The following is a 17,849-nucleotide window of genomic DNA, read 5'->3' on the forward strand; positions in this document are numbered from 1 at the left end:
CAAAATATAATGTGGAAAAGAAATAACACAGACACTAGAATTTTGTTAACGAGGAAATCGCAAATGAAAAAAAAACCGGGGACCTAGTCCAGATTGAACACCACACTATATTAAGCCGCTACAGACACTATCCTACTACCAATTAACTTTGGACTGGACTGTAGTTGAACCTTAATCAATCTCATACTGATTCAAGGTACAGTTGCGCTCCTTACGTCTCTGATCCCAGCAGGATACTACACACTTGATTCCCTTAGTTGATCTCACCCACAACCAAAAGTTGATATGACCCAAAGTCGAAGACTTGATAGACAAATCTGTCTCACACAGAAAAGTCTATAGGATTGAATAAATCTGTCTCCCACAGAAATACCCAAGAGCTATTGTTCCGTATTTTGATAAACTAAGGTGAACATGAACCAATTGATAACCCAGACTTATATTCCCGAAGAACAACCTAGAATTATCAATCACCTCACAATAAACTTAATCGACTAGCGAAACAAGTTATTGTGGAATCACAAACGATGAGACGAAGTGTTTGTGATTACTTTTCTATCTTGCCTATCGGAGATATAAAATCTCGAGCCAATTATTTCAATTGCACTCAACACGATAGAAACAACAAGATCAGATCACACAACTGCAAAGATAATAGTTGGGTCTGGCTTCACAATCCCAATAAAGTCTTCAAGTCGTTAACCTACAGGGTCTCGAGAAGAAACCTAAGGTTAAAGGAGAATCGACTCTAGTTATACAACTAGTAACACACAGGAGGTGTGGGGATTAGGTTTCCCAGTTGCTAGAGTTCTCCTTTATATAGATTTCAAATCAGGGTTTGCAATCCAAGTTACCTTGGTAACAAAGCATTCAATATTCACCGTTAGATGAAAAACCTGATTCAACCAAGCTAATATCTTTCAACCTTTAGATCGAACTTAGCTTGTTACACACAAATGAAATGTACCCTCATTTAGGTTTATGTAACCGTACCTAAACGTGTAAACCAGGTTGGTTCACAAATAGTTAACCGAGGTTAACCATATGATTACTCTCATATCAACCTTATTCATCTTAACCATAACTAGTTCAAATGACTCAAATGAAACTAGTTAATGAGTTGTTCAATTGCATAGAAAACACAATCGAAACCAAATCGGTTTGATTCACTTGAATCAATCATGAACATTATAGCCAAGATTTGCAAAGAATGCATTCCTTATGATTTAAATGTTTAAGTCCATGAACTGACCGATTTGAAAAAGTAACCAGCTTAAGTATGCGTACGGGTATGCGTACTTAAACAACCGGATTTTGAGTTTGTTAAGTTTCCAAACCCAGCAGAAATTTTCGGTTCGAAAACTTCTGCCAGTATGTGTAAGGGTACGCATACTTAAGGTGACTAGTGTAGGAGTTTGTAATTCCCAAACTCAGCAGATATTTTCGGTTCAAAAACTTCCGCCAGTATGCGTATGGGTACGCATACTTATCTTGTCTCCTTCACCAATTCTGTATATACACATATGCATACTCTTGGTTCCCGGTTTATGGATTTATACACTAATGTGCGAACACACTATATATGCTTATATCCAAAGATGGTTACATCATCAACTCTTTATTTCAATCATTGAAACATTCTTCTATAATGACAATAGCCGTTTTCACACACTATTAGCATCAAAGCCATATTGAAATAATCATTATCGAAACATTCCAAGCCTACATCAAATGATTGTATCACACAAAAATGTGTCCCATCTTCAAATCATAGGTTAAATTAGGGTTACACCCCATAACTTTTATCCTTTTTTTTGATGGTTTGGAACAATGGTTTTGGACTACATCCTTAATTTCTTAATGAGTTATTTCTGACAATTACGGGGTTCGAACCCCTACCTCCACAGTGGGAGGGAACATGCCAACCATCACACTACTTTTTTTTTCTGAGATTCAAGGATTGAATAGAAAATCCTTATTTGATATCGAGAATACCCGCAGTATGGATTAAACCAAAATCGATTGATATTTGATGAACACCCAAGAATGCTTATCAGACTACATCTTGTTAGGGTCGGTGGTTAGGTTTTAGATATAAAGAGGAAGACGATTCATGGTGAGAAGTTGATAATTATGGTTTGCAGGAAAAAAGAACCCAAATTATGTGGTTTATAGTGGGAAAGCGTTATGCTTCCAGGATTTTTTTTATGTTTGATGTACAAAGGAATGATATACAGTACACCCCCATTTCTCGTTCATTGAAGATATACCTTTGCTTAGTTTATGCCGACATTTTTGTGAGTATGTTTTTATTTTCGGACTTATCGCGTTGTACTCTTTTTTTTCTTGTCAAGGTTTTATTCCCATGGGATTTTTCTTGCCAAGGTTTTAATGAGGCAACACATGTTTCCCATGAATTTTCCTTGCCAAGGTTTTAGTGAGCCAACACATGCGTATCCGGCATCGTATCATATCTTATCCTTGAGGTATATCGATGGTTTAGTCGCTCATTGTTTCCGTTTGAACTCTTAACTTCCATTCCTTGTAAGGCTTTCTCATCTACAGTTAGCCAATCGATGTTTGTTTATTAAATTTTTAATTTAAATTTTTCTTAGGTTGTGTTTGATAGGAGTTAACTCCATAAAATTAGTTATTGTTCGATGGAAATAACTTGTTTTCCTTCGTTTTATCAAAAATTTGTTTCTAAAAAATTGTAAATTTTAAGTATTCCTATGTTTTAAACTTTAAACTTAATTCCATAAAATTTCGTGGAAAGTCTTTCCCTGTCTTAGCCAGGAAACTGATTCCATGGAATTGTTTCCTTCTTCGTGAAAAAAAAAAAGGAAAAAACAAAAACTTTTCTTGTACCCAAATTGCAGTCGGTTCACCGTCCAGACAAAAACCGGGATGCGAACAGTTCGGCACTTAAATATCCTGGGATAGATTAGTCATTCAATATATACCAATTTATATATTTTTTTAATTCTTCCCCAAAAAGCCTATTTCCCTTTTTTTACTTGAAATAAAAAACCTACAGAACAAATCCTTCCCAACTAGTTTACGGGTTTGAAGATTTTCATTTCCTAGAAAAAAATCTCAGAACCCTAACTCACTCCTCTACTCTCTTTTTCCCGTAATAGTTGGTGTTAATGTGATGGATATCGAGCAGAAACAAGCGGAGTTTATCGATTATTTTGTAAAACAAGCAGAGAATCAAAAGGGATCATCTCTTGTTAATGTAATCGTTGAAGCTACTTCTCATCCTTCTTTGTTCGCTTTCTCTGAGATTCTTTCTGTTCCTAGTATCATTCAGGTCTGTTTTCTTTACCCTAAACTTTTCTTTTTCGCTATTTTATTTTGTTGAATATGTTGAGTTGTTCCTAGTCATGTTAGGGTACATGTTTTCCTATTATTCAAATTATGATCTGATAATTATGGTTTAGTAGTTCGAAAGGAAGAGTAGATTTATGTTCTGAAGACATGCTAATTAGGGTTTTCTTTTCAAGGTCGGTTAGCTAGTAGTTGAGATATTTTGCAAGATTTTCCAACTTGAGTTTGTTCGGGTTATTATCTGGTGGAACCAGAAGTTAAAGTTTTCTTTTGATAGATGAATGGGAATGTCACGGTAAGTCGGTTCGGGTGTAATTTTAGTAGGGTGGACATTCTGTATTTGCCTAATATGATCACCTTTTGAACGATCACTTACAAATCTGAAATTGATGATTTAACGAGTGTTTGGTCATATAGCCCTATCAGAAAGTAAAAGGGATAGTAGTTAGTGGGGTGGAGTTGTAAATTCTGTTGAATATCAATCAATGAACATGGAGTTAGGTGAAAATACTCATGTGTTAAGCATGAGTCCAGGCCACTAGGTAGAGTACATTCTCATGAAACACCTACTGGGCTATTTTTGATGTAGGTTTTGCAATGTGTGCTGTTGTCTTGTAAGTTCATGTTATTATTTGCAGATATGACGGGCTTATGTTTTGACTTTTCTTGTTTCTGATTGAATGCAGCTTCAGGGCACAGAGTTTTCTGTATATATTGATGTACTCCGTTTGTTTGCTCATGGCACATGGAGTGATTATAAGAGTAAGTCCTGAAATTTCTGTTTATTTAGGGTTCCTTATTTTAACCCATTGGAGGTCAATCGAGTTTAGATATGCATGTATGGAAGAGAATTATGGCGTTTGACCCTGACTTTCACGACTTAACAGGTAATGCTGGCTCTCTTCCACCTCTGGTACCCAGTCAAGTTCGCAAACTTAAGCAACTTAGTCTGCTCACTCTGGCTGAGGTAGACAAGGTATGGTGTAGCTTACTACATAACTCTGAAGTCTCTTGCGTTTTTCATCGGTTTCCAGAAACTTGTTTGAGGTCTTGTTTAAATAGGCAAAAAAAAAAAGTCCCTACCACTAGTCTGAATCAAGGATTTAGGAGCTATCTTTCTGACGATTAATTTTCTATCATATCACTATCTCTGGTTGGGACTGAGATGCACCAAATTTGAGTTGTGTCTACGAAGCATAACTTGGGCACCTGATTTTTCTAGGATTAAAGCAGTCCACCACTCTTCAAATCAGGGAAATTTCTTAGCGAAGGGCATCGTAAACTACAGTAGTTTTAGTTATTCTGAAAAAAAATGAAATGCTCCACTCTATATTAAGTGTATAAAGCGATTTTTGTAGTTGATGTTTTTGTAGTCGATGTGGTTGACTCACGTGAAAGTTTGGTATAGAGAAGAGTTGGCGTTCTGCCAAGTCCAAATCTTGTTTTGAGTTAGAACTACATCATAAATATGTATTTTTTTCAATCCTCAATATACATTTTGAGACACTCGTTTCGTCTGCCATATTGATTATATGATGTTTATTAGTGTAGTTTCTTATGGAAATCTCAGTTTTATAAACTTTGACCTCCAATGATTTGAGGATTTCCACAGGTACTCCCTTATGACCTGCTAATGGTGGAGCTCGATGTTTCTAACGTCCGTGAACTTGAAGACTTTCTAATCAATGAGTGCATGTATTCTGTAAGTCACCCTGCTCGGCGCTCCTTTTTTTTTTTACATGTTAACATCTTTTTGTTTCTGCAAAAGAGTAAAGGTGACAGTGGTGATAAAGATTGTTCAAAGTAGTGTTAGAGAAGTATGATCTACCTTCAAAATTCATATACTCAGTTAATGCTCATTAGAAAGGCAGGTCACTAGGTAATGTTGGTATTCTACCATGGTTGTCGAATATGAAGCTTCTCTCTATGAGATTTCAACTGTGAAGAGGCCATATTTTTCCTTGAGTCATTTCAATCTTGTTAGTTACCAATTTAGTACCAATCTATGTCAGTGTTCCCACCACCCCTTGTCATCCATACTGTCTAAATAGTCATCTTTGTGGATCTCATTAGCTGTATGAAGTGCACGAGTGAATTAAGTTGCTTTCAATAACCCAGACCATCAACAATGGCATCTTTGAGCCATTCTTTATCATCCCGTGGCCTTGCCAAATTCGTATTATTTAATAATTTTACTCACATAGGTTACCATAGTTAACAGTTATTTCTTTCAACTCGAATGTATATAGAGGCTTCTCTTAAAAAATCCTAAGGTAATTAAACCCTTACCTTTGTCTTCTTGTAGGGCATAGTTCGTGGGAAGCTGGATCAGTTGCGAAGATGCTTTGAGGTCTGAAATACATTCTTGTCATTTCAAAGTTGGCTTTTTTTTTTCTATCAAGTGCTTGAAGACTTCATTGCAAATTTTGTTATCGAATTCATTCCTTTAATACGTGCTCATATGAAATGCAGGTGCAATTTGCTGCAGGTAGGGACCTGAGACCTGGGCAACTGGGGAGCATGATACAGACATTGTCAGCCTGGTAAATTATTTGTTCAAATAGAAGCAGCTAAGGATTGGTTTGTTTGGTTAAGATTGTTAAGTGTTCTGTTTCATTGGTTGGGTGCCATCTTGATGGTTTGATCATTGTCATGGTTGTATTATTTTTTAGGTTAAGTACTTCGGACAATCTGCTTGTTTCAATTCAAGATAAGATCAAATGGGCTGATACTAGGAGTGAGTTAGACAAGAAACATCAGAAGGAAATTGAGGACAGGGTCGAGGAAGTAAAGAAGACCCTCAACCTCAAGGTCAGTTGAATGCCTCCTAAATTTTATGTATCTGTCATTTTGGAGACCCCACTACTAATTGATTGGGCTATCGGTTGTAGTCTATTTTGATATTTTACCTTATTTCGTTCCCCTTCATTGTGAAGTTTCTGTCAAGCATGAAAAATTCTATCTTGGTGCTGCTTTGTATGTTGCACCTTACAAAAATTCTTCTTGAAATTTTGTTTTTATTCCATTACAAAGTTAATCTGACCCTGACCCTGACCCAGACCAGCCACGAGTATTATGCTCTGCAATTTTCTCTCTATGCTCTTTTGAGACTTTAACCATCTGAAAAACTGTGTTAATCTAGTTGACCACCATCTACGAGTTTTGGTCTTAGAAATATTTGTAGGCTGTACAAATTGTCAGGGGGTTAATGAATGTCAAAATTTTAGATATGTATTCTTATTATTTGGATATGCTGGTCGATGTGTCTTACTTACGTGGTGGCAGAAGTTACCAACTTTAAGCAGGCAGACCCAGAGTTTCGAGGTCACGAGGAGATCTGCTATGCTGAACCAGGTGGAGTGATGGACTACGAGGAAGATAGAAGCCGACCTAAGAGGTATAGATAACGAAAGTACTTTTTGATATTCAAATGTTACTGCAGCGTGAATCTGTAGGTCATTGTAACTACAAACCCCATACACCACGACTTGTGTAGGATTTAGCCCCTCATAAGTACATGGATGTCATCTATTTGTCAAAGCGGGGCTAGACATGCAAGTTTGTATTTCCTTAGTCATGCAGGACAACCATGTCATGCATTTGGTGGACGAGCTTGCTAGTGTTTCATCTTTTAGGTTTTATAGGTTTTAGGAAGATCCAATATAAACAATAGTGTATGAAGATGTTATAGATTAAGTCTTTGAGTGGTTGTAGTACCCTAGACAGTGAAATTGTGTCAGGGTGATATTGATGCTGCTACTTTATCTTTGCAGGAGAAGGCCACCGGTTTCATAGACAAATAGAGGAAGGTCAGCTGGGATTTGTTGAATTATCCAGCTTATGGTTTTGGCAATTGAACATACTTTAAATTGTCTCCTTTTAACAAATTGGACTTGGCTCATCTACATAGAGTCGGCACAAAATATAACCTGAATGTAGAATGTTATGTTTGATAATTTTTCTACATTTATGTTTCCTGAATTAATCGGAGATCAAATTCAGATTTGCTTAGTTAGGCAGAAAGTACATGTTCTTATAATTTTGATTTGCTCATTTTTAGAAGTCATACAGCCACATTTTATTTTGCTCGGTGCAGCCTAAAAAAGTCATCGACTTGAGATGTGTACATATGCGTCATTTGTTTGAGCTCGTGGTGTTCTTTCAATAAAGATGCAACCGGGAGAGTCAACTGTGTGGAACCACCAAAACGCATTCTCTAGGGTCGAAAATGCTTTATACAAATTGTTCAATATACAGAAATATACCAATTTTTTTGGTACAAATTTGTTAAAAAAAACACGATTTAGGAAGTAAAGTTGGACGGCGGGAGTATATCATAGGAGAGTCACGGGAGCTGAGTGAGAGTGGTGGGCCCCACTTCAGTCATTTCCCATCCCTATGTTCAGACCCTTCCCTTTCCCTCTTAGCCGCATGATGCTCCCTTTCCCTCTTAGCCGCATGATGCTCGCACGGGGTACCTGGGAGGCTGGGACTGTCTCTCCCGTGTCTAGAATCACTGCTACTCACCATGGATTATAGTCCAGGGTTTTTTGTTCAATGTTGTTCATTAAGTATGGTTTTAACGTTTAGTATGTATCTGCTTCTTGAATCATTCGTTCGTAGAGTAATAGCTAAAATTTGCAGATAATCAACAATAGTAATAGCTAAAATTTGCAGATAATCAACAATACAAAACTGTGATCAAAAAAATAAAAGAAAAAAACAGACAATACAGAATAGCTTGCACACTGCATAAGGTCGATTTACAACCACAAACTCGTTCATCCTAACTATATGCCGGCTTATGAGAAACTATGCATTTAACATTCTAATATAATCATCTATTATAGACATGGCAGATGATCTGTAACCCGAACCAAATAAATTATAGTGGTTCAAGTAATGATACAACATGTAAAGATCCCTCCTTCTCTCAAATCCTTGTTGTTTGGGCATCACCTGTAGCATATATTATATGAATCATAATTAATCAGAAACAAAAACGACAAAAGTAAGCTCAAATCAAAATGCATATGGATTATTTCTATATGGAACTTTTAGGAACCAAAAACTTCTGAGATGTTTGCACAAAATTGGTGGTTCAGCATGAACGCAGTCAGAGCATTTGATGCAACAAGATGCGGCCGAGTCATCAGGGTCACAGATTTATGATGATATACAGACATGTCTAACTATTTACCCGCCATATTCTTCCCCCCAGAGAACTTCCGTCCTAATGAATACGAAAACAATGACGCAAACAAGTACCACGCCTGTAAATAAGCATTTGAAGAAAGACCAGACTAGGCACATACGGAATTGATTTGTTCAGCCACTATTGATATTGGTATGAAACTGCTTATTTTGTCAGTTGTTTAGAGGCGCTAGTACATTCAGAATAACCAGTAGAAATTGTGGGTTTGCTTGACCACATTAAGAATGCAGAGTAGAAAAGAGCCAAGCTAAAGAAATGGCTCACTTGAATAAACAAACCTCCGAGAATAAATAAATATATATATATATATGTGTGTGTGTGCGCGCGCGCGTGCATGTCTTTATCAAACAAACCTCTGAGAATAATATAATGCATACCTCAAAATATGAGCTGTAAAATGGTCCACCAAATCCAGCACACCATGACATTCCAAATTCTGCTTCATTATGACCATCTTACAAACCAAAGAAAAAAGAAGAAGATAATTAAACAGCTGCAAAATCGACTAGTCCTTGGAAATCATCATAGAAGTTGCAAAAGTTAATGACTTTCAATTTATATACAAAACAGACTGCACCATTAAGTGTGCAACCCCAGCCGAGGAAATCTTACAGAAAGGCCTTAATAGGTAGGTAACGTTAAAACAAAACATATTGGAGTTACAGCTTTTGGATTTCTCCTTAATCAACCTCCTTTGCAGGTGGCGCAAACATTAGGCTTACTACATTTCTCCTTTTTTACTTCTTCTTTACAAAGAATTTCTTTTGATGATGATTAGTTGCATAGATCTTGAATACCAGAACAAAGTAAACAGAGCTTATTCTCCATATATTTAATGATTTCTACTTACAGTAACATGCAGGATCCAATATAACAGGTTCACCATTCTTATCAGAGCTGATATTCCCACTCCATAGGTCTCCATGTAGCAAGCATGGTTCAATTGTAACATTCTCAAAAAGGCGTCCCATACTCTTGACCAGTCTTTGACCTGTAAGATAACAAATCAAATAGGTCAACCAATGCATTTATACAAAAAAAATCTGGGAGTTACTCTGAATATACCAGTATTTAATCACCTTTTTCATAAATGGCGGAATCACCATGCTCTTCCCGTGCTAACTGTAACTGATAACCCAATCTATGTTCCGCGAAAAAATCAACCCAGTCTGATGTCCATGTATTAATTTGTGGTGTACTACAGAGGAATGAACAAGAACTTCTTAGAACAATGATAGATAATAACACCTCAGTATCCATGTTGTGGTTGATCTGACAATATGTGCCTTATCGGGACATTATGATCCCAGCCTGAAACCTATCCGATTGTTACTCTAATCTTAGCCGACCTTTTTGAGTGTGATTTACAGGTGCTGTTGTACAAAACCTCAATCATTGATCCAACAGGACTTGCTCCGTCAAAAGCAATAATGGAGTGCACCACTAAGAACGACAAGAAACAAAATATAGAAATAAGGAATAACAATATTTCATTAACTCGGAAGCTTGATTCAATTTACTTATGCATAAGTGGGAGGTGAAACACCAAGACGTAATACACTAAATAAGACTTCAAATTTTGGGTGGAGGCCTGGAAAGCATGTCGTGTATAAAGTTGTTGTGCACGCTAGATTATGAAATTTCAACAATGCAGTAGAGAGGATAAGCCAACAACAACTACAAATCCTGTGATACATAGTCAATCTAATGTATAAGTGATCTGTATTTTGGTTCCCGGAGAAGAAAGTAAGGAACGGAGAATGATTGGAAAAAACTTCACCTGCCAATAGTATTATCGACGTCAAAACCAAAGCCTTTGTTGGACTTCCCCGCCTTATGCATTTCTGCTAGTTTCTTCCCTAAAACTGACTGAAGATATATGTTGATTATAAATCATTGCCTCTGATACTTTAGCATATAGGTGGATAAAGGAAATAATAAAATGGCTCACCTGATCACCTCTAGATGAACCAAACTCAATATACTCCATAATAATGAAGGAACCTCCCGAAGGTAATGATCCTACCTAGAGGAGTTAAAACCAAATCCATGTATGTCTACAATCATCATTGTACATGAATAGCTAGTGTAAATGAGTAAGTACCAAATTAGGCCCGTGAACACGAAATGTGCTCACCTTTAGCAGTTTGGGCACACGAACTGATTTGGTGTCATACATGGCAGTTAAACCAAGAGCTTCTCCTTCAAACATCGATACTCCTATCCTCCTAATTCAAAATCGACATAAAATACATGGAATTCAATTTCTGTTTCACATGAAAAGTCAAAAAGATCATAGTGGTAAAAAGAATCAGGTGGACAGATTATTGGCAATGGAATTAGTATCAAGTTCACAAACTAAAAAAAGGTTATTACGAACTGAATTAAGTGGTCTTTTTTAGAAACATGCTTTAGCTAGACAAGTGGTTTCAATTCGTCGAAGAACAAATGAGAATGCCTGTTTGTCTTTACAAAGAAGGAGCCAGCATCGGTGTCATATCGATATGCAAAATTGATGCAACCACCACCAACAGGAGAAATTCTAGTAATCTTTGTTGCCTTTCCTTCCTGGGTTATCCATTTTGTAATTGGGTCCTCACTCATAGATGCCGCTGTAACAAACAAAATATAGCAAAAACAACAACCCAATTCAATCAAAATCAACTCTAAAAAGTTGTTCTTTTGACCCAGCAACAATCAATTCCTTCACTGGCAGTTGTCAGCATAATTATTTGTAAATTTAGTTGAAGAACTGATGGAGTAATCACTTACTTGTAGATGGTGTGGATCCTTTAGAGTAGCTCTTGAGTTTGATAGGCAGGAGACGAGGAGGAGAAGGGAAAAGAGAGTACGAGGAAGAAAATGTTCCAACTCTAAGGTCTGCTGCCATCATTCTCTCTGTGTCTCTGATACTCTCTCTCTCTCTCCCTCAACCTCAAGCAATAAGCTGGAACACAAACTTACCAAGAGCCACCACTCCAATTGTTTCTGTTTATACTTTTATATTATCTATAAAATTGAAAGTTCCAATTTTGTGGAAAGTTACTCCCTCTGCACCACATATATAGGTGGAAAGAGACAATTCTGTTAGATTTAGAAAAATACATTGGATTCTTAATTTTTATTCCCTTGGATTAAGATTAGTACATTGAGTTTGTAATTTTTTTTTATGTTTGGTTTTCCCTATTTCCCATTTCTATTTTTCCTAAATCCCATCCCAACCTCATAAATCATATTTTACAAAACCCTCGTAAAAATGGGTAAATGTAACTCACTTTATTATTTTCCATTAATAACTTGGATTGTAAACTCTCTACCACCAATGCCAGATCAGGTTTGAAATTAATTCTTAATTTCCATCTTAATCAGATTTGAAATTGCAAAACATAATTTTATTAACTACGTAAAAAACAACTGTACAATCTATTAACTACGTAATATAAGTAATAAAAGTAAAACAATCCAGTAATAAGAAATTGTTGAACTCGGGATATAGTCAGAACCTAATTGAAATTGTGAAGCTTAAAAATGATTAACAATCAAATACAATCAAAAACTAGTTGTTCTCTTGGTAATCGGTATAGTGCTGGTTCGTAAATACAAAACATAAAAGTTCAATAAAAAAAAAAAGTTAATTAGCAATTCTCTGATCGTGCTGGTTCTTATAATTTTTGGGTCCAAAACCATTGTTAGTTATCTCCCTGTATAGTTCAAGGAGTATCGCGATGATAATATATCAGTGGCTAGGTGGTGGCATGATTATACAAGTGAGTAGTGTAAATTATTAGGATTAGATTAGATTAGATTTTTTTTTTTATGGACGAGATCTGATTTGGAGAGAGGAAGAAGGAAGATGGTGGGCGAGTAAGATGAAGTGAAAGTTATCAGTTTAATTGAGTAAGTTTTGTTTACCTCCTTTATAAAAAGTTAAACAAAAATTAATGTGTTAGTTAGGATGTGATTTAGGAAAAATAGGGATTGGAAATAGATAAAACCTTATGTTTTTTCATGTTTTTATCCATTGTCCTATTGATAACGCAATTAATAAGGGTATGTGTGGAAATATTCATCTTGGAAATAGTAATCCGCCTATCTAATGGAACAAGCAAAATTCAAAATTCCGCCTATATAATAGATACGGAGGAAGTACAATTTACCTATAGCTAAATTGGGGTTTATAAAAGTCAAAATTGAGTTATCAGAGCAATTTCTACAATGGGATGGACAAACGATTAAAAAGGATGGACAAATCCTCAAATGAAAGGGTTTGTCCATCGCGTCTCAGGTTGAGTCAAACGAGTCAACCTGAGACGACCGGATCAACAAGGACCGATCGGTTCATATTGAACCAAGCCTCGATTCAAGCAGAGATGATGATCGTTCCATGTTGACCCGACCGGTGCACACTGAGCCGACAACGACTAGTCTATCCAACGACTACTAATTCCCTCCCTATAAATTGAATTGATTTCAACTCCAAAACCGCACCTTCTTCACCTTCTACACTTACAAATTCTTCATAATTCCACTTCAAACTTCATCTTTCATTCTCAAAAAAAAAGGCTATCAGAGTTCTGCTCCTAGGTTTTCTCTAAAAGAAGATTTAGCAATTTCCATAACTTATATTTTTCAAACAAGAGATAATATCCATAGTGTTGTGAATTTCTCGCAAACGACTTTCTGGCAACAAGTTTTTGAAAAGTTCACCGCAGAAATGGGAAATCTGAGAAACCGTGATGTTCTGGAGTGTCGCATCGTTTTCAATCAATTAGGCATGCTGTCAACCAATTTCTTGGTATGCTAATGCAAATTAACCGAAATAGATTTAACGGTAAGTCTGAAGCTGAAGTGATCCAAAGAGCTGCAACGATATGGCAACAAACTAACGAGAGACCTTTTAGCCTTTTTAGCTTGTTTCAACATTCTTAATTAGAGAACTTCACAGGTTCAACCCCTTCTGCCTTCTAGATGCTCCACCAGCCGCTCCACAAGTCGCTCCACCTGCCGCTCCACAAGTCGCTCCACCTGCCGCTCCACCAACCGTTCCATGAATGACGATGTTTTATTACCTTGTTTCTATGATTTAGTAGTAATTAAGTCTAATGTAATGCTTAGTGAAATCTTAATGTGAGACTAGTGTATCGTTTAATGGAATCTAATATTGTTTGATATAAACATATGAGTTGTGCAAATAGAAAGACATTTCCATTAATTAAGCTAATGACAACATAACGATGGTGGAATCAGTTCATACACTTAATAAATCCACTCCAACTTAAGATAGGAAAGACATTCCCAGAAGTATTTTCCACATGTGTCTTCTTCTGTATAAGTATGCAAATTAGGGGTGTCAACGAGTCCTATCGGGTCCGGGTAGTACCCTTCCCAGAACCGGACCTGAATCCTAACGGTTTTGGGTCCTAACGGTTCCGGGTCCGGTTCTCAATTATATGGACCCGGAATCGGACCCGGTAAAAACGACGTGTAATTATCGGGTCCGGGTAGTTAACGGTTATCTTATCAAGTGTGAATCTGCAACTTCCATAAATCAATGTAAATTTGCCCAGCGACCAAATATCTTCTCTCTGACTTAAAAGTTCTCATACTTGGTGGAAAGAAAAAAATTCCATAATACCAACACTCGTAAACACTTGTCTCGTCAAACCTAATAATGCATATTCCAGTATCCAGTCGAATGACATCGGTACATTGAATTGGTTCAACGGTCGTACAATAACGTAGACGCAGTGAAAGTGAAACAAGCAACACCGGGGATCATTCCCTAATAAATATATGTATCATGTATGTGTACTTGCATAATATTATCGGGAGTAAATTCTATCATCTGGATTCTGGAACTCGTAAACTAATTAACATTTACATGAACATTATAAAACTGAAAAAGAATGAGAACAAATAATTTTCTATGCAGGAAATGAATTGACTATGTAAGTCAGTAAAGTGAGTGAAATGATTTCTTATTTTCTAATTACTTACTTCACAATCAAATAATCACACGTTCCTAGCGATATAAGCAGCTTAATCAATGCATTTTCGGCTACAAAAACATTAAAATTCATAGGCAGTAGAGAACAATTCGTCTCCTTGTTATAAATTTATAACACACAGTTCCATTTTACGGATTTATGCTGAATTGAGCCGGGTACCCGATGCCCAACGGGTACCCATCGGATAGAACTGATAAGGACCCGAATATTATCGGTTCCAAACGGGTCTTACCCGCCGGGTACTATATTGGTTAATGGGTCCGTTATTGGGACCCGGAACTGGACCCGATTAACCAGGTTCCGGATCGGTTCTGGGTAATCGGGTACCCGTTGGCAGCCCTAATGCAAATGCATAAAAAATTTACAATCAGGGCTTGAGCATTCACTAATCATCTATTTTGTAAACTTTACTTCTCCGTAGTAGTCGGGTTGTGGCTTCTTCAACTTGACTTTTAAGTTTCAAGTTTTTCCACGATATTGCTTCTCCGCTGTGGTCGTGCTGTGACTTCTTTAACCTGGATTTAAGTTTCAAGTTTCCACAATTCTGCTACCTTTTCATCTTCTTGCTCATTCATAACATCAGTTAATATTTGTAGTTCTTCACGAAAGTCAGGGTTTTGACATTACAAATACCTGAGCTTTTCTGGTTGTGATTCAATGGCCATTATGTTAGCTCAACAACCAACTTGTGGACACTTCGAATACATACAAGGACATTTCAGCAGGCTATGGTCATCCATGGAACATAATGGACAAACCTTTTTTGCTTTCACACATAGTATTTGTATTCCTTTGCTTTTAGATAACATGGTGTTGTTGGTTGAGAATGTTTTTCGTTGTGTTGGAAAAAATATTCGTTACAATGCATCATTTATATAATAAAAAATACGACTGTCATAATAAGGTCGTTATCTTGTCTCACGTTGAGCCGATCGGCCTTGGTTGAGCCGACAACGGCTAGTCTAATCCAACGACTCATATTCCACTCCCAATAAAATTTATACGATTTCAACTCCAAAACCGCACCTTATCTATCTTAACCTTTCATTCTCAAACTTTTGTACCAAAAATTCTCAAAAAAATGTCTGCTAGAATTCGTGGTCTTAAATTTACTGAAGAATCGGATTTAACTATATGCAAAGCGTACATTTACATAAGGTACAAAATGTTATGCGCTATCAAGACATGTTCAGACACGTCATTTTGGCAGAACATTTTCACAATGTTCGTTTTAGAAACGGGGAACCCCGGAAACAGATATGCTGGTGGTTTGTATGATTGTTTTCAATCAATTAATCGAGAGGTCACACGATTCCTTGATCGGGTAAGGGAAATTGATTGCAAAAATTTAACGATGTAACTGAAAATGAAGTGATCCAAATATATCTAGATGAATGGCTGGAAACTCACGACAAACCTTTCTTTACGAATCTTGTTTCAACATCCTTAGATCTGGTCAATCTCAATCATCTTTACTGCACCCGAAGGGCTCTCACTGTCTTTACTATGGAAGAAGATGTTACTCTTATCCGATGATGGATACATATTGTATCGAGAACTATGACCAGTGACTATTTCTGGAAAGAGTGTTGCAAAGGTTTGTAGCGTTACAAAATGAATATTTAAGAAACAACAAGAGCCTAGAACTAAGATTTTCATTCATCGATAAGGATGTCAAACGTTATACAGAAGTTTTATAGATGGTTCACCGTGATAATTCTGGATTTTCCAATGAAGAACTAGTAAGTATCTTAATACCTTTGTCCTCATTGAGCAACTGCATCATACTTTAATTAAAATCATATTAACTGAACTTGTTGTTTATTATTTTTTCAGAAAACCATGGCTCAAGCGCAGTTTATTGAAGAAAACAGAAGAGAGTTTAAGCATTTTGAATGATTGATGTTATTGTTGTCGTTATGAAATCAAGTTACCATATATGTAAGTCTAAATGTAACAAGTATCGCTTAATATAAAATGGAAGTCTAATATAAGGTCTAATATTTTCATTAATTAATATTACTGTCACTTCTTTTACAAGATATAAACTTAAACAATAATAAGAACTTAAATAATTACATCAACAAAAATCTAGTACAATTTTTGGCCTCTTGGTTTTCTTAATTTGATGTAACTTCCATTCAACTCGCTCGTGGATTGTTTCTTCTATTGTTTTTGAAACTTCGGTTGTTAACTTTCAAAACTGGATCTTTTTCTTTGTCGTTTAGCAAAATATTTTCCTGGATTAACTTCTAAAACTTGCACAACTCTTTCTTTTCTACTATTTTTTTCTAAATTACCACATATCTTATTTACAGCAGCCTCAAGTTTGGCTTCACAAAAAAGAGAAATTACCTTATGAGACATTTGAAGAGAAAGATTTACATTGGAAAAAATTCAAGAGAAGATTGGATTTTGGTATGAGTTGAATATTTGTAGGGGGTAAAATAGCCATTGGAAATTCGGACGGCTTATTTCACTTCAAAAAAACCTTTCTCACATTGCACGAAATTAAGTTTGTCTATCCACATGGCCTGGCAAACAATCAAATTAGGTATTGACCATTGGAGTTGTTCTTATCAAGTTGTTAGAGCACTGCTCTGTCGAACCCGCAAGCATTGCTATCTCAAGCTTGTTTATCAAGTTTAGTTGTCAAAACTATAAGTCTTGATTTCTGCTCCACTTATAACTATGTCTCGGATTAGGATAAAATGTGTAGTTGAGCTTTAAAATTCACGACGTTCATCGATTGAAGACTAAGAACTACTAAGGGGAGCTTGTGGAACTTCATCAACAAAAGGTATGTGGAGACTTGAACTCATCTATCACTCAGAAGTCTATTTCTATTCTATCTCCTTTTTTATGGGTGAAAATTGTTTCTGCGATTTTTGGTAAATTTGGGTGTGTGGATGAGAAACGAATCTAAACCCTAAACAAAATGCACTGCACGGGAGTGCTTTCTGATTCGAGATATCAATCGATACAATTCTGGCCTAAACCAAGAAATGGTCGTTCCAGACTTGCTTCGGTCACAAAGTGAAGGAGATGGGGTTGATCTTAGGAAGGGAAGCGAAGAAGGTGTTGAGATTGTGAAGGTGTTGGATGTTTATGACTTGTATCAGAAAGATGAACTGGCTTGCAATAATGAAAGCTATCAGTTCTGGTGTTTTCTGGAAACGTTATTGTAGATGGTGGATTTTCAACAAAGGGAAAAACCGTAAAATCATGAGGCATGTTTTTGACACGGCTTTCAAGCGTGCAACGATTCATATTTTACGAAGCCATGATGAATATGT

General features: G+C 36.4%; 2 protein-coding genes across 5 annotated transcripts; one reads left to right on the top strand and one right to left on the bottom strand.

Moving 5' to 3' along the window:
• The first annotated feature begins 2,998 nt into the window (after positions 1-2,998).
• LOC113297147 (COP9 signalosome complex subunit 7-like) lies at positions 2,999-7,396 on the top strand. 4 transcript variants are annotated; one of them, XM_026545564.1, is made up of 9 exons: positions 2,999-3,313; positions 4,017-4,092; positions 4,218-4,306; positions 4,943-5,032; positions 5,636-5,680; positions 5,803-5,873; positions 6,003-6,141; positions 6,619-6,727; positions 7,104-7,396. In XM_026545564.1, exons 1-8 carry the CDS (start codon positions 3,155-3,157, stop codon positions 6,691-6,693), a joined length of 744 nt encoding a protein of 247 aa, XP_026401349.1. In that variant the 5' UTR covers positions 2,999-3,154; the 3' UTR covers positions 6,694-6,727; positions 7,104-7,396. The 4 variants fall into 4 exon arrangements, with proteins under 4 accessions (XP_026401349.1, XP_026401346.1, XP_026401348.1 ...); XM_026545561.1 differs by having other exon boundaries at positions 6,633-6,727; XM_026545563.1 differs by having other exon boundaries at positions 3,000-3,313; positions 6,616-6,727.
• Positions 7,397-7,967: 571 nt separating this feature from the next.
• Positions 7,968-11,564, bottom strand: LOC113297148 (protein-ribulosamine 3-kinase, chloroplastic-like). The gene is made up of 9 exons (XM_026545565.1): positions 11,318-11,564; positions 11,004-11,157; positions 10,683-10,773; positions 10,497-10,571; positions 10,326-10,414; positions 9,625-9,743; positions 9,396-9,536; positions 8,923-8,999; positions 7,968-8,289 (listed from the first exon to the last, which is right to left on the bottom strand). The coding sequence occupies exons 1-9, from the start codon at positions 11,436-11,438 to the stop codon at positions 8,143-8,145; spliced, it is 1,014 nt and encodes a 337-aa protein (XP_026401350.1). The 5' UTR covers positions 11,439-11,564; the 3' UTR covers positions 7,968-8,142.
• Positions 11,565-17,849: the final 6,285 nt, after the last annotated feature.

The sequence above is a fragment of the Papaver somniferum genome, chromosome 7 (genome assembly GCF_003573695.1).
Source record: "Papaver somniferum cultivar HN1 chromosome 7, ASM357369v1, whole genome shotgun sequence".
Lineage (NCBI taxonomy): Eukaryota > Viridiplantae > Streptophyta > Magnoliopsida > Ranunculales > Papaveraceae > Papaver > Papaver somniferum.

What these genes read in the sequence shown, in the direction of transcription:
- LOC113297148 (XM_026545565.1), bottom strand. Translation starts at nt 11,438, where the DNA reads ATGATGGCAGCAGACCTTAGAGTTGGAACATTTTCTTCCTCGTACTCT. An exon ending in TTCTTTGTAAAGACAAACAG is followed by an intron (nt 10,774 to 11,003) that starts GCATTCTCATTT and finishes ATTTTGAATTAG; the next exon opens with GAGGATAGGAGTATCGATGT. An exon ending in GTCGATAATACTATTGGCAG is followed by an intron (nt 9,744 to 10,325) that starts GTGAAGTTTTTT and finishes ATTCCTCTGTAG; the next exon opens with TACACCACAAATTAATACAT.
- LOC113297147 (XM_026545561.1), top strand. Translation starts at nt 3,155, where the DNA reads ATGGATATCGAGCAGAAACAAGCGGAGTTTATCGATTATTTTGTAAAA. An exon ending in CTGTTCCTAGTATCATTCAG is followed by an intron (nt 3,314 to 4,016) that starts GTCTGTTTTCTT and finishes GATTGAATGCAG; the next exon opens with CTTCAGGGCACAGAGTTTTC. An exon ending in ATACAGACATTGTCAGCCTG is followed by an intron (nt 5,874 to 6,002) that starts GTAAATTATTTG and finishes ATTATTTTTTAG; the next exon opens with GTTAAGTACTTCGGACAATC.